The 13,882-nt window shown below is 51.6% G+C and overlaps 5 protein-coding genes across 5 annotated transcripts; 1 reads left to right on the top strand and 4 right to left on the bottom strand.

Annotated features, from left to right (window-relative positions):
* Positions 1-598: 598 nt before the first annotated feature.
* Positions 599-2,569, bottom strand: PpBr36_01105 (uncharacterized protein; the record flags this gene model as incomplete). Its single annotated transcript, XM_029888294.1, has 3 exons — positions 599-1,249; positions 1,813-2,035; positions 2,163-2,569. 3 exons carry the CDS (start codon positions 2,567-2,569, stop codon positions 599-601), a joined length of 1,281 nt encoding a protein of 426 aa, XP_029751252.1.
* Positions 2,570-3,320: 751 nt separating this feature from the next.
* On the bottom strand, positions 3,321-6,156 carry PpBr36_01104 (uncharacterized protein; the record flags this gene model as incomplete). The annotated part of the gene is made up of 3 exons (XM_029888293.1): positions 3,321-3,881; positions 3,958-5,954; positions 6,036-6,156. 3 exons carry the CDS (start codon positions 6,154-6,156, stop codon positions 3,321-3,323), a joined length of 2,679 nt encoding a protein of 892 aa, XP_029751251.1.
* A 1,499-nt stretch (positions 6,157-7,655) lies between these two features.
* PpBr36_01103 (uncharacterized protein) lies at positions 7,656-8,297 on the top strand (the record flags this gene model as incomplete). Its single annotated transcript, XM_029888292.1, has 2 exons — positions 7,656-7,767; positions 7,843-8,297. The coding sequence occupies 2 exons, from the start codon at positions 7,656-7,658 to the stop codon at positions 8,295-8,297; spliced, it is 567 nt and encodes a 188-aa protein (XP_029751250.1).
* Positions 8,298-8,634: 337 nt separating this feature from the next.
* On the bottom strand, positions 8,635-9,719 carry PpBr36_01102 (uncharacterized protein; the record flags this gene model as incomplete). The annotated part of the gene is made up of 2 exons (XM_029888291.1): positions 8,635-9,519; positions 9,600-9,719. 2 exons carry the CDS (start codon positions 9,717-9,719, stop codon positions 8,635-8,637), a joined length of 1,005 nt encoding a protein of 334 aa, XP_029751249.1.
* A 1,355-nt stretch (positions 9,720-11,074) lies between these two features.
* On the bottom strand, positions 11,075-13,087 carry PpBr36_01101 (uncharacterized protein; the record flags this gene model as incomplete). The annotated part of the gene is made up of 1 exon (XM_029888290.1): positions 11,075-13,087. One exon carries the CDS (start codon positions 13,085-13,087, stop codon positions 11,075-11,077), a length of 2,013 nt encoding a protein of 670 aa, XP_029751248.1.
* Between the last annotated feature and the right edge of the window lie 795 nt (positions 13,088-13,882).

Raw genomic sequence — 13,882 nt, 5'->3', positions numbered from 1 at the left:
TTTCCCCCTTCTCTGTTTCATTTTCCTCAATGCGAATACACATCCCCCACACAACAAGAATATGGCGCTTCCCCTGGTCGAGCAACGGATGAAAGACTGCATTTTGGAGGCCACATTTCAGAACTGCATGTTTTGTCTCATTTTAGACTCTGGACTTTGCGGAAGGATCGCCTGGACAAATAAAAAAAAAAACCAAAATTTGATTCCCATACTCTACATGTTTGGCATGCCGTAGCTTTCTGAGAAGATTCAAATCGTGGGGCGGCTTGGCGGGTTCAAGGGAGCACGCGCTGACAATAGGATACCACCTTGTGTGCCTACATACCTTACCTAGGTACCTTTTTTGAAGTACCTTGGATAAACAAGAATCTCCAGGTATATATACACAGTAGCTTTGGTAGGTACCTATGTAAGCCGTACCTACTTAGGCTCACTAGTCTTTGCATCAGCTGTGGCGGAACTGGCAGGTGGAAGGAGACATTGCTCGCTATTCAAGACAAATTAGCAAGCGGAGATCAGGCAGATTCGTGACACCATCCTGGACAAGGACGGATGTGTACCTTTTTTTTCTTCTTCCTTGTTATTATTATTATCATTCTTAATCTTCGTGCAGGACAGAGAAATGCACCCTGAGCCACAAGCTACAATCCTGGCATCCAACTATGAGCTCACCCTCGTCAGCAACCGCCTCCAGGTCGTCCTCGCTCAGCTCAAAGCCCCTCTCGTTCCCACAGCGGCATCCACGTGACCACAGTCCGCGCTCCTCGTCCGCGTCCAGGTCGTCCAGGTCCACGGTCTCGATCCCGGTCTGGAAGTCGGAAGGTTGCTGCCGGCCCGTAGCGTCGGCGTGACGGCCGGCGCGCGAGAGGCTCAAGGCGGCGTCGTACTCTTTTCTCCGCGCCCAGTCAGACAGCACGGCCGACGCGGTGGATATCTGGTCGATTGTGAAGATGGTCGATCCTGCTGCTGGCTGCCCCGTCTGTGCCACGCCTGCCGTCGTTGGTTTCGACGGTGTGGCAGTCGCGGCCGCTGCTGCTGCCTTGTCCGGGTGGTGCCTGAGGAGGGCGCGGTGGTAGGCGCGCTTGATGATTTGAGGGCGCTGGGCTTCCTTGGCCTCGTCGAGAATTTCCCTCGATATTCCGAGCACCTCGTAATGTGTTACCCCGGAGACATACATTTTCTTGTCTTGTTGCTCATTGTCGATGATGATGGTTCTCAGAAGCTGGTGGAGGAGGGGCTTTGAAATTTTCTTGTATTTGAAAGCATTAGTTTGTCTTGCACGCTGTATTCTTCCCACTTCGTCGTGGGGCGAGGTGATTGCCGAACGCTCATTCACCCATATTTTGACTATGCAATTTAGCTTGCCTTTGAACATCTAATATACTTAATTACATGGTGCTTCTGCCACACCGTATTGTCCAAATTTTCTTCATTTTGGTTTATGATCAACACCGACCTGAGATCAAACAACGGCGGGACTAAAACCAATCCCTCTCAGTCTGTACCCATTCACGTCCACAAGCTTTCTAGTCTAGCTTGCAATTTACCCTCTTCAGTGCTACCTATGCGAGAAAACGCTTAACTTCCAATATGCATGCAATTGAAGCAATGTTAAAGCAGTCGTTGGATGTGAAGTTTTTTTTTTTTTTTTTTTTTTTTTTTTTTTTTTTTGGTATTACAGCCCAGCATAAGCGGCCTTCTTTTGTCCATGAGAGCCGCCACCGGGGATGAAGTACATTTGCGTGCAGTTTTGCAATACTGCGTGATATGCTTTGATATGGAGACCCAAGTCTTGACAAAACCCATGCAAACATGTTGATACAAGATATATACACCTGAGATGGCCGCCGTCGCCCACTCATCTCCAACCAATCGTTTATTTCGGGAACTTGGTCCAGTTCCTCCGTCCGGTCTGTGATGTTGGGAGTGGTCAGTGTTTTGTCTGAGGTCTTGTCCAAGTCTGATCTTGCTTACCCGTTTCCATTCGGCAATCAGCTTGGGCATGTCGCGCATGGCCTTTCTCCTCTTCTCCATCCTGCAACAAAACAAAAAGACAACCAGTCAGTAGGTGATCATAGACACAATGCAGCGACATCTGCAAAGCAAACAAAAAAAAGAAGAAAAAAAGAAGAAAAAAAAGCAAAGAGTCATGCAGTACGTACTTGTCGACGAGATTCCTCTCAAAGATGTGACCCTTGACCTTCTGCCCAACGCCAGTACCCTTGACCCTGAGACCGAGTTCGACGCGCTTCCGCAGCCTGACGTCGGTGCCCTTGGGCCCGTCAGGAAGCAGCTCCTCGACGCCGTGGTCTCGCGCCAGCTTGACGAGCTCCGCCTGCCGCCGCAGCGAGTAGACGGGGTTCTGCCAGAGGCCAGTCACCGGGTGCTTTGTCGGCTTGAAAGGGTTGGGGGTCGCCTGCTGGTACGTCGTGGGCGCGGGCGGGGCTTGCGTCTCGGCCGTGGCCGTGGGGAGGATCGCCGCAGGAGGGTAGCGAGCCAGGAACACCTGCAGCCGCGGCGGCAGCGTCTTGGCCAGCCGGATGTACGATGAGGCACTGCTGGCTGCCATGGTGTTTCTGGGGCCGGGATGCGGGTTTTTGCCTGTTGCCGTTGTCGTTGTGGACCTTGTGTTGTTCTATGCTCCCCCTCTTTTCAACTGCCTCCGGTTGAGGATCGCCGGCAAAGTGGAAAGTTGATTTGTTTTTCTTGCTATTGCTGGTTTTCGCCTTGCGTAGTGTCTGCCGGCCCATGAAATCCCAAAGAGATCTCGACTTTCCTACCACCCCTGGTCGGTTCACGGTCGCGGTAGAAAATGTCGGTGGATCGTGCCCCACTGTTCCTGGATGGTCGAAAACGGTGCAGGGTAGGTCGATGCACATGCTGCTAGTCAACCTGAAGCTAGTTACAGCGTCATCTGTTTTGATTGACGCGACAGGACGAGTTGGTTTGCTCCAAAGTTATCGGCCTGCCATACTAAGTCTAAGTATGAACTACAAGGGGAACTTCTCTCATTGTATCAAACCAGTAGTAGTTTATTCGAGTAGCTTTTGGCTTGTAAAAAAAAAAAAAACCTTGATACACTAAGTCTACAGGAAAACAGAGAAATCATTCTATGCGACTGCTTGAGCATCGCCTGTTGCAACTAGGAGTGACCCCACAGCCTCCTAAATATGTGATCTTAGAAGAATCCCGGAAGATACAACGCCGCCATGGCATAACAAAAAGCCTGAGGTCGCCAACCTTTGAGATGAAGTCAAAGGAAGCAGACCAGCCGTCACACCACATCCGCTTTGCAGAGACGTGTTTTACTCCCGCCGATTTTAATAATTCAGCTCACCACCACCGCCCCCAGATACGTTATCGAGGTCCTCGTAGCTCTTGATAGTTCTTCCTTGGATAGCTTCCCGCGGACCCACAGCCGCTCCTCCGCCGGCACCATCTCCCCACCGCCCGCCGCCATAACCTCGACCGCCGCGCCCGCCACCCATCACGCCGCCCGGCATGGCATCTTGACCCCATCGAGGATTCGTTCGACGATCATATGGTCCGGAACGCGCGTTGTTGAAGCGGTTTCCTCCCATCGCGCCTCCTCGTCGGATCGGGCCAGAGCCTGAGCGATCATCCGGTCCACCTTGGTGAGTCCACCCCGCCACAGGCTGCTGCATCGCAGCGGTGAAAAGGTTTGGTGGAAAGCCACCTTGCATGCCAAACCCGGGCATAGCAAGTATGTTATTCATTGCGAAGTTCTGAAGGTTGAAACCCCGAGGTGTTCCAGATGGAGCTTGACCGTTTACAGGAGGGAAGTGGCCATTGGAATTTGCATCCGTTCGTGAGGGTGCAATGTGAGATGGATCCATCACATAACGGTTGATTAGTTCAATCTAAAGAGATCAGTATTAGCGTCATGGGTACGTAGCCTTCAATCACCACGGTGACAATAAAGAAACGAGCGCTTACCTCTTCTTTCAGCTTCTCTAGCCATTCAGTGTGGCGCTTCTCGACATGCTTCTTCCAGAAATGTTCCTCCTTGAACAGCTTTGTGCAATCGGGCGCCTTGCACCTCCATTTGTTTGGCTCCTCCTGTTTGACATACTTGACGAGTTCTTCATCCAAAGCCTCTTCCACCGGCTTCCCGCCCACCTTGCGGATATCGACTGACTCTGGCTCTAGTATTTGCATAATCTTGTCTTCGAAAGTCTTGACCCAGTTGTAAGCCCGCTGCAGCTGCTGCTCGGACTTGGTCAATTGTGGGCGCCGGCGGTCCCCTTCACTCGGGAGCTCTCCTTCTTCTCCCTCGGTCTGTTCGACCCGCTTCTTGACGGGGAAGGGCTCTCCGGCGGCGCTAGCCCGTGCGACAGCCTTGGCCTGAGCCGAGAGTGTGCTCCGGGGGCGGCGGAGATGACCGCCCGGACACTTCCTGATCAGCTCATGTACCGAGTCGCTCTCGAAGACACAGAAAAAGCAGAAGTTGAACACTCGGCGCAAGTACTCGATGAGAAGATCGAGTTGCTTCTTCTTGCACAAGAGGCTTTGATCGTCAACTTCATCATCGTGGTCGTCTACCATGCCCTCGTCGTCATCATCATGCTCACCGTCCTCAGGATGTTCGCCATCGTCCATGGCCTCGTCAAGGCCAAGCGTGCGGTTCTTCCTGACTTTGACGGGTGATGATGGCACAACAGGCTGCAGGCGGCCCGAGTTCAATAGCTCCTCCACCTTCTCCTCAATCTTGAGGATGGCGTTGAAGTCGGAGCCAAAGTCTTCTTCAAACTTGTTGACGAGACGTCGGACCAGCTCCAGATCTTTCTCAATGCGCTCCGGTGCCGAAAATAAATCCCACAGAGCCTTGCGACGAGGGTTGTGTGGGGGGTTATGCACCCCGACGTGGCACACAAAGTCCCCTCGGGATTCGTCCTTGACAGTCTTTCCATTGATCGCCTCCAGCGCCTTCTCGGCCGTCGAAACAGGGACTGGTGACTTGAGCGTCATCTCACCATCTTCCTCACTGGGATCCATGCGGTCGATAGCGGGAGGGATCTCGGCAGCAGGATGAAGCATTATCCAACCGATCCTATGGTACCTCTTGCTAGGATTGGGGTCGCTCAAGGACAGCCATTTGAATCCACCCTCATCCTCCCCGAGGTGTTCTTTGCAGAATGCCTCCAGATTCTGACGAGTCACACTGGGAGCAATCGTCTTGATCAGGAGCGTAGGCTGATGAAGTGCCTCGTCGCGCACCTCGCTGCCGCTGACGGGCACAAGGTCACCGACTCCAAGAAATTCGTTTGCCGTCGCCTCGCCCTCTTCCTTCTCCGCCACGCCGCCCTGGCCGTTGTTGTCGCTTTTTGAAACACCCTCAAGACAAAAATCGTCAAAAGTGCCAGACTCCATATCCTGCTCCCACTGGCTGTAGGCACCTCGGCGGAACTCATTCAGCTGCAGACGGAACTGATCGCGGACTTCCGGAACGTAACGCTCGCGAAACCATTGCTCATCTTTATGTTGGCGTACAAAGGTTTGTGCCATCTTGGACTGCAATTCCTCCTTGTACTTGTCATAAGCCGCTTGGATCTTGGCTTTCTCATTCTCCCGGTCCTCTGCTCCACGAGGTCTCTCAGGCTCACGTCGCCGTCCCGTACGTTGTCGCTCCTTCTCTTCCTTGATCTTTTCTTGTGCTCTCCACCATTCACCAAAATAACTGAACCCAACCTGATAGTTGAGCTTGAGCGGGTCGGGAATCGGATTCGAGGCTAGCGGTGCCATGGTGCTTTCCGCGGAACTTTGGCCAGGCACATACCGGTCAATGTTTGCAGGAGGAGAAGTTACGCGTCTTCGATCGTCTCGGTCCCTTTCGCGCGCACTGCCGTAGTCGTCTCTGCCCCTCGTTCTAGGTTCGTAACGATCGACAGGCGGCGGTGATCTCGATCGGTTTGAGCGTCTGGGGCGATCGTGGCCTAATACACAAATTCGATACATTAGCACGGTACTCTTTCCTCCCAATTTATGATAAAAATCATAAGCATCAGCTGACGCACCAGGGGACCGGCTTCGATAGAAGCTATCGCGCTCCTCTTTTACGCGCGTTTCTTCGCGACCACCCCAAGCCCTGTCACTAGGGGATCTGGCCGAGTCACGATATGAACTATATGAATCCATTGTGTTCGAGTGGGCGACCCGGGAAATCTGACGGCGCGTATGCGGGTTGTTGTTTTACGGCGAATTCCACGCCCGGTGCGTGTCTGGCCCAGTCAGATGCTTGCTTGTATAGGGTTGAAAGAGATGCAGCCTGTTGTTTGGCCACATGATTGCCGTTAGACAAGCCATCACGGGAGGGATTTTTTTTTTCTCGCGGTAAATGAAGATCTCAGAGAAAGAAGAGAAAGAAAAGAGAGAATGGGTTGTGACAAGAAGACAAAAAGAATGAACTGAGGTGAGAATGAAGCTGAAGCGTTAAGAAGCCGCCAGTGGTGGACGAACAAGTAGGTAAGAGGTTAAACACCAATATACGATCAAGTGTAGAGCTGCTGCTGGGATGCGCAACAAAGAAGAGAGTCACGAAGAAGGTTGAGATTGATAACGACCAACGTAGCGGGTGTCATGGAGGTACGGGAGGGGCTCGCACAGGGTGCCAACCAAGGAGCGGATCGCGAACGGCAGAGGACAAAAGATGTAGGGAAGTTCAGTAGCTCCTGCAGGCTTAAGAATGGGATGGAACGGAAAGAGGACGAAGTAGAGGAATTGACGACGACAAGGTGCTCAAGGAAATAAGAACGAACAATTGAATCTATGTGCGATGGCAACCATCGAAGTTGTCTCGAGGGCGACCACCAGAATGCCTTTGGCCCAAACTTGGTCTGGTGCGAGGTCTATGTGGTAAGAATATGCAGGACGGGATGGTTGAAAGAAGAAGGTTGGTTGGTCAAAGGAGCAGCGATCCAGCAAGGTGAGAGTCGCGGCGCGACAGTACGAGTTGGGGCGTGTGGAGACACTACGAGACGGGCACTGTACAACCGGAGTCGGTAGCACTGGGCACGCGCCACGACTTAGCCGCACTAAGAGCGTGGCAGGTCACGTGGATAATTTTATCAGCAATCAATCATCGTTGGGACTTGATGTCCAAGCATTTTCATTCTCCGATTTTAATCCGTAATAGTCCGTTTACCTAGGAGAAAAAGCTAGTACCAATTGACTTCAAACCTACAGGAAAGAGTACTGGTCTTTGTTCGGCCATCTTGTATCCAAAAGAACAGGAGCGTCCACGTGTTGACCAATCGAGATTGCTTTATAATTACACAATGGGCTACGGGACTTGGAAATCCCCGACGGCCGAAGGGTCTAATTACTGTCAGTACTGTATGGATGGTACTACGATTCATTCAGCTTTGGATGGATTGAAGAAGTTCGCGTTGTTTCGATTGATCCCGGTTGGTGGGGCCCAAACTCGAAGTCAAATGATCATGTCGTCATCAGCCGCTAGGCCTCGCGGGAGCTATGGCAAGCTCTAAAGGAGTTTAGTTGGCTCGGCCAAATCAGTTTCCCGACTTCAAGTGCTGTCGACATATATCTCTTGGATCGCGCGACGCCTCGATTTCTTCGATCACATCTCGTGGCTATTAGTGCGCTCATCAATTGAAAACGTGAAAATTATACACGCCATGACAACCTACATTCCCCAGCTTACGCTGCCTTACTCGGTATTCACCAGCCCGGCTGCTTCTATTTTGCTGCCGGTTGGGCTGGGAAGCCTCGTCGGTTGGAGCACTGCGCGTAAGCTCCCATCCCCGCTCTAGATATTCCCATGTGCGCATCACGACTCACATAAAAGTACCTTTCATCCAACAGCCAAGAAGACAAAGGCAAAATATGCCTCGCTGAAGCAGCCGCCCTATTCTCCGCCCGCCTGGGTGTTTGGTCCTGCTTGGACAGTCCTGTACGGCCTGATGGGCTATGCCGCCTACCGTGCCGTTGATACTGGAATGTCGCCGCTGAGCTCGGTCATCCACCAGCGCATGACCAAGCACGGCGCGACTCTTTACTCTATCCAGCTCGGTCTCAACCTTGCCTGGATGCCGCTCTTCTTCGGCCTCAAGCGTCCGGTTGAGGCCAGTGTCGACATCCTGGCTCTCGTCGGGATCAACTCGTACCTTACATATCTGTGGGGCTCTGTCGACCGCGTTGCAGGTCTCTGTCTGGCTCCCTACGTGGCCTGGCTCAGCTATGCATCTTACCTTTGCATTGGTACCGGATATCTCAACGGCTGGGACATCAAGGATAAGGAAGTACCCAAGCAAGAATAAGGGTTGGATTGGTCGACCCGTCGCTGCCTATGGAGTTTGCGCTGCTCACTGTACAAACCACCAAACTAGGAGTCCAACACTGTTGTATTGAAAAGACGGGTTTCATGCCACTGTGGTTGTCTTGAGTTGTATTGTTCTATGTTATACCCTATACGAGAACCCCCCGATCCCTTAATCCCAACTTTTATGCCAAAAATGTTCATCTATGAATATCCCTGATTGAGAAAATCGGACAAATCTAGTCAATCCCATCTAGTCACTTCTACCCTGAAATATGGGCTGTACAAACTGTGAATTGGAAGCCGTGCTCGCAAATAAAAAAAAAAAAAGGAAAAAATCAAGCAAGTGGTATGTAGGTCTTCATGCCATCATATACCATAAAAATAAAAGCCGAGCTGGGCGCAGAGCGAGCAACAGTAATGCCGCAGCCTCTGTAGAATCCTTTTAGGCCGGCCTGATTCCAAAGTGACACGGTCTCTTTCCAAAAGGTGTGGTTGGCCGTCGACCGGCCAAATGGAGCGGTCTGCATCCGCGATTTAATTGTGTCCGCCGGGAAGAACAAGAAATTATATGACATTCCTGCTGAAGCGCCTGCCAACGCCTGTTGCCACAGAGGCAACGGGCTGGTGCGGAGAGCTTGCCGCTCGGCGTCACTCGCAGCGTTGCGCACGTTGTGGTCACGCATCAGCTTGCTCGTGGTCTCCTTGCTACCGAACCAGGCGGCGGAGCCTCCCGCCTCTCGAATCAGCGTGCCCGTCTGTCCACGCCAAAACCCGGCGAGCCCCTGGTGGCGGAACACATCCCGTATCACGGCAAGGGGCTTGAGAGGCGCCCTTCGAGCACCGACATCAGGCACTTGGATTTTGCACTTGACTAGCTCGATAGGGGTGAGCAGAAAAGATGTAAAGGCTCCAGACATGGCTCCGGTAGCCCATAGAGCAGGCAAAGGCAGCAGTTCGCCGCGCGCACAATATCCAGAGACAAAGACAAGCTCACGTGCTACTCTTTCAAAGAAGAATAGACTGCTTGTCTCCACTGCTGCCCCAACCAAAGGTGCCGTGATGCCACGGTACAGTCCCAGGACTCCGTCGGCGTGGATGGATTGGCGGAAGCAGTCCAGCGGGCCATTGTACCTGAGCGGCAGTCGGTCTGGCTGCGATTGTAATCGAACCTTTACTGTATCAAAGGGATATTCTATGTACTTTCCAACGATGCCTGCGATCTGTGATGTCGAGCAGAGGTTAGAGTCTGCGCTATACAAACATGAGTAGAAATAGAGCCAGGGCCAAGGAGCTAACAAACCGATCCGTAGAGTACATCCTCAACTGCTTCTGTGGCAGCAGGACGCTGGGCCACCCGAAGCGCCGGTAGAGGGGGTGGCGCTGATGTGCGAACTTCCTGAGCCATTGACGGGGAGGACATTGCGCAAATATGTTTTGTAGGGTGAGGCTAGACTAAACCCACCAGGCCACCGGCGGATATTCCGTCAAAACTTTTCTGAAGCTTGCGTCGAACGTAATCCAGGCAGCCCACGCTGCTGAAGAGGGTCGGTACGGGTGGCCTGGGGGACTAGATGGTCTTTGTCTAGGGATACTAGCGACCCTCACAGAAGGACTCGAGGATTTGCGACGGCGGGAGCGACGAGGGCATGGCAATATTGCGGCGATATGGGGTCGGTAGAGTGAAGAGAAAGAGAAAAAAAGACCCCTCGGAGAAAAAAAAAACCGCAAAGTGGGAGAAGCCAAAAGTCAGAACGAACCCGGCACACAGACTTCGGCTCGACAATCCACGAGCACAAGAGACCTAAGTCAGGCAAGAGTCGGAACCAATTGATGGCCTTGGCTAGCAACCGAATTTGCCTGGTGGTTCAGTATTGCTGCCCATTTACCGCTACTTCGGCGAAAACGGCGGGCAGCTGTGCTGCAAGGGAACCCACCCACCTGCACGATGATTTTGAGTTATCAGATCCGAGAAAAGGCCTGCATCCCACCTCGACGGCAAGCTCATGCGAGCTTTGTAGTGGGGCTCCTGGGCAATCAAACAACACCCATACCCCACCCCACTTTTGCTTGATCAAAGGCGTCCTGTATTCATCAATGAATGGAAATCTGCTAGCTTGACAGGGGGAAGGGGGGGGTTTCGTTACTGGGTAAAATATACCATTTCCGACAGGCAAAGTTACATAGATTAGCTTCTCTCTCTCTCTCTCTCTCTCTCTCTCTCTCTCTCTCTCTCTCTCTCTCTCTCTCTCTCTCCTCATTACATATATTTCTGACAAATTCCAAGTCGCAAAATCCCATGAAGACAAACTGCCAGTCCTTCAAGCTTTCCAATGAATACTCAAACTAGCAATGTAAATCGGACTTCGGACTTCCTCTGGCAAAGCCGGTCGACTGCCATATCTTGGCTTTACAGCGCTTGGAACGGCTTCATCAGCGAGACTCCACAGGTACTGCTACCGTGCGAGGCCACGTTAGGGCATTGGTCCCCATCAGATAAGATGTGATGAAAGACAACCCGCCAGCATAGTTCAGAATAATTTGCTGAGCCGAATGCCACATTCCTTCCTTCGTGGAGTACATTCCGAATTCCAAGGTATGGATGGGGCAAGTACACAGTGGGTCGGGATTAAAACGTTTACGAGACAAAGGCCCAGAAAGAAAGTGAGAGAAAAAGTACATCATGGGTATATTTAAAAAAAAAAAAAAATAACTACAGATACAGTAGTCTAGGCAAAAGAAATGAAAACTGTACAATCACCTGAGTTTGCACCAGCCTTAGAATGTAGGCTTGGATTGTGCCTCGGGATGATCCTTCAACCAAGTAGGAACCTTGGACATTTGACTCTTGCTCATGATTTGCTTCAAGTGGTACAGCACACCGTGATCTTCGGGGCCGCAGAAGGTGATGGCCATACCTTCTTTGCCAGCACGCCCAGTACGTCCGATACGGTGAGTGTACACCTCGATTGTGCCCGCCATGTTGAAGTTGATGACGAGCGACACGTCCGGGATATCCAAACCACGTGCAGCCACGTCAGTGGCCACCAGAACGTTTGTCCTGCCATCGCGGAACGACTGAAGTGCGGCCTCACGTTGATCCTGGGTCTTGTTTCCATGCAAGGTGACGGCTGAGAAACTCGATGACTTGAGATCCTTGGCGACTGCGTCACAATTACTTTTGGTGTTGACGAAGACGATGACAAGCTTCCCGGTGCCGTACGTGTTAAGCATGGCCCTGAGTTTGTTGCGTCGCTCGTCCTCACTAACCACCCACATGGCTTGTTGTTCTACCGTGTCAACAGCCTCGCCAATGGTTCCGATTGTAACCATTGCTGGATGTTTGAGGTAGTTTTTGGCGATTCTTTCAACACTGGGCGGCATCGTGGCTGAATACATGACAGTCTGCCGGTACCGGAGGTTAGATGTCAAGAATTTGGACATGATGTTTGGATCCTCGGCGTCCCGATCGTCTGGCTTCCCGTTCGACGGGGGTAGCGCAGCAAGAATCTTATGAATGGAATCCTCGAATCCACCATCAATCATACGGTCTGCTTCATCGAGAACAACGTATGAGCACTGCGAAAGCACCAGCAAGTGCCTCTCTAGACAGTCGACCAACCGACCAGGGGTGGCTACGATGATCTCAGCACCGTTGCGCAGGGCAAAGGCATCTTCCTCGATAGTTCTCTTGTTTCCGATGAGACAGACCACAGTAAAGCCCATGCGCGTCGCAAACTTGATCACTTCAGCCTGGATCTGTGTTGCCAGTTCTCGGGTAGGCGCCAAAATCAAAGCATAGGGACCTTCCGTCTTTGTAAACTCGTTGAGTGGAGGTAGTGGCTCGAGGTAAGACAGCATTGGCAAAACGAAAGCTGCAGTTTTACCGGAACCGGTCTTTGAAATTCCAATCAAGTCTCGGCATTGAAGAGCAATGGGGATGGCAGCACGCTGAACCGGGGTAGGCTCAGTGTAGCCAACCTGTTTGATGGTATCCTTAAGTACGTGAGGCAGGTTGGACTCCTCCCAGAAACGCATTGGGTTGGGAATGTTGTTGCCCTTTGTCACAATCTCAAGGTTGACTTTGAAGAGGCGCCAGTCTCTGCTTGTCATCTGAGAGAGCTCCTTCTCTTGCCAAGGCACAAGCCTGGGGTCTTGGTAGTCCCTTGTGGCCTTCTTTCTCCTTACTTGCTCTGTAGCTCCATTTGCACTTTGGTCATAAGCGCCCGTCTCCTCGTAGCGCCAGGGCTGGCTTGTATCATCCTTGGGATCCCAGTCGAAGTTGAATTTTTGGTCCGTCGTACGTCTTCGCTTCTTGTTGGCTGAGAATGTGCTGACTTTGGCCGGCGGGCCGGTATACCTCTCAAGATACTTCTGTTCCTCTTGAACCTCTTCTGCACTTCGACTACCGTTTGTTTTGCTATTCGCATCTTGTCGATCTCGCTGATTGGTGGTATTGTTTCTGTTGCTGCCGTTGCCGTTGTGATTACCGTCATCGTACGAGCGCATGGCCCGGGGACCCGTGGGGACAGAATAATCGGATTGCCGGCTCCTAGATTGCTCCTGGCGCCTCATTTGCTGAAGTCCCGCAAGCTCCTCGCGCGCCTTTTGCAGCTCACTCCGCGTCTTTTGCAATTCCTCTTGTTGACGCTTCTGCTCTGCCTCCTCTTTCAATTTCTTCTCCTCTTCCATCTTCTTGCGCTGGCCTCTTGGGATGAAGCGTGGTTTTGCAGCCTCGGCCTTCGCGGCCTTGTGCTTTTTGAGGATCTCCTCCAGGTCCAGCGGGGCCATCTTTGCCTTTTCTTATGAAGGTTTTGCTTTGTATTCGTGTGCTATGTCGCTTGAAGCACTCAGGAAAGCGCTTGCGATGCTGAAAATGATGGGCTATCGTTGATGTTCTGTGGCGAATGTGGTTTTTGGATTAAGAGTTGCTCACGCGAAGTTTACTTCGCGATACGACTGTCTGCTGCTAGTTGACCCCACATAAGTCGCATAGGGCTGACCAATAATACTAAATTTCTTCTCTGAGGGATCCACAAGGGCCTTTTGATGTTAAGTGTAATTATTAATGATTACCCATAGCTGATATGACAGTTTTCGAGTTTCATGAAAGAACGAATGATCAAAATCGGTATCATACGGAAAGAGATCGGATTTGTAAACAGTTTCTGCATCTCGTGCCTATGCGCTGACGGTGGTCATTTTCGGGCGAGCAAAGTCGTCGATGCGACCTAGTACTCAATAATTATATCTCATGATATGGCCTGATTCACATATGAATAAATGTTGAGCCAAATGAACCTAGACCTTTTTTGGAGGGGAGGGGGGTCCCATAGTTGCCCTCACGATGTTCCTCCCCAGCCGATATCTTGCATCGAAGCATAATTTTCATGTTTTAAGACAAAGGCCACATACAGCAACACCCAATTAAAATAGACAGCTTCATTGGGCTTGAAGTTAAACACAGGATATAGCTCTGTTATTCACAATCATTAAAGATGGAGTGAATGTTGATCCTAGACATTGGGATATACCTCCGTCGACATTGTGATCTCTACCTTCCCGAGCATAATCATTCCGGGCTGG

This window comes from Pyricularia pennisetigena, chromosome 2 (genome assembly GCF_004337985.1).
Source record: "Pyricularia pennisetigena strain Br36 chromosome 2, whole genome shotgun sequence".
Lineage (NCBI taxonomy): Eukaryota > Fungi > Ascomycota > Sordariomycetes > Magnaporthales > Pyriculariaceae > Pyricularia > Pyricularia pennisetigena.
The sequence above is the reverse complement of the archived record's forward strand: the minus strand, read 5'-3'. Positions and strand labels throughout refer to the sequence as shown.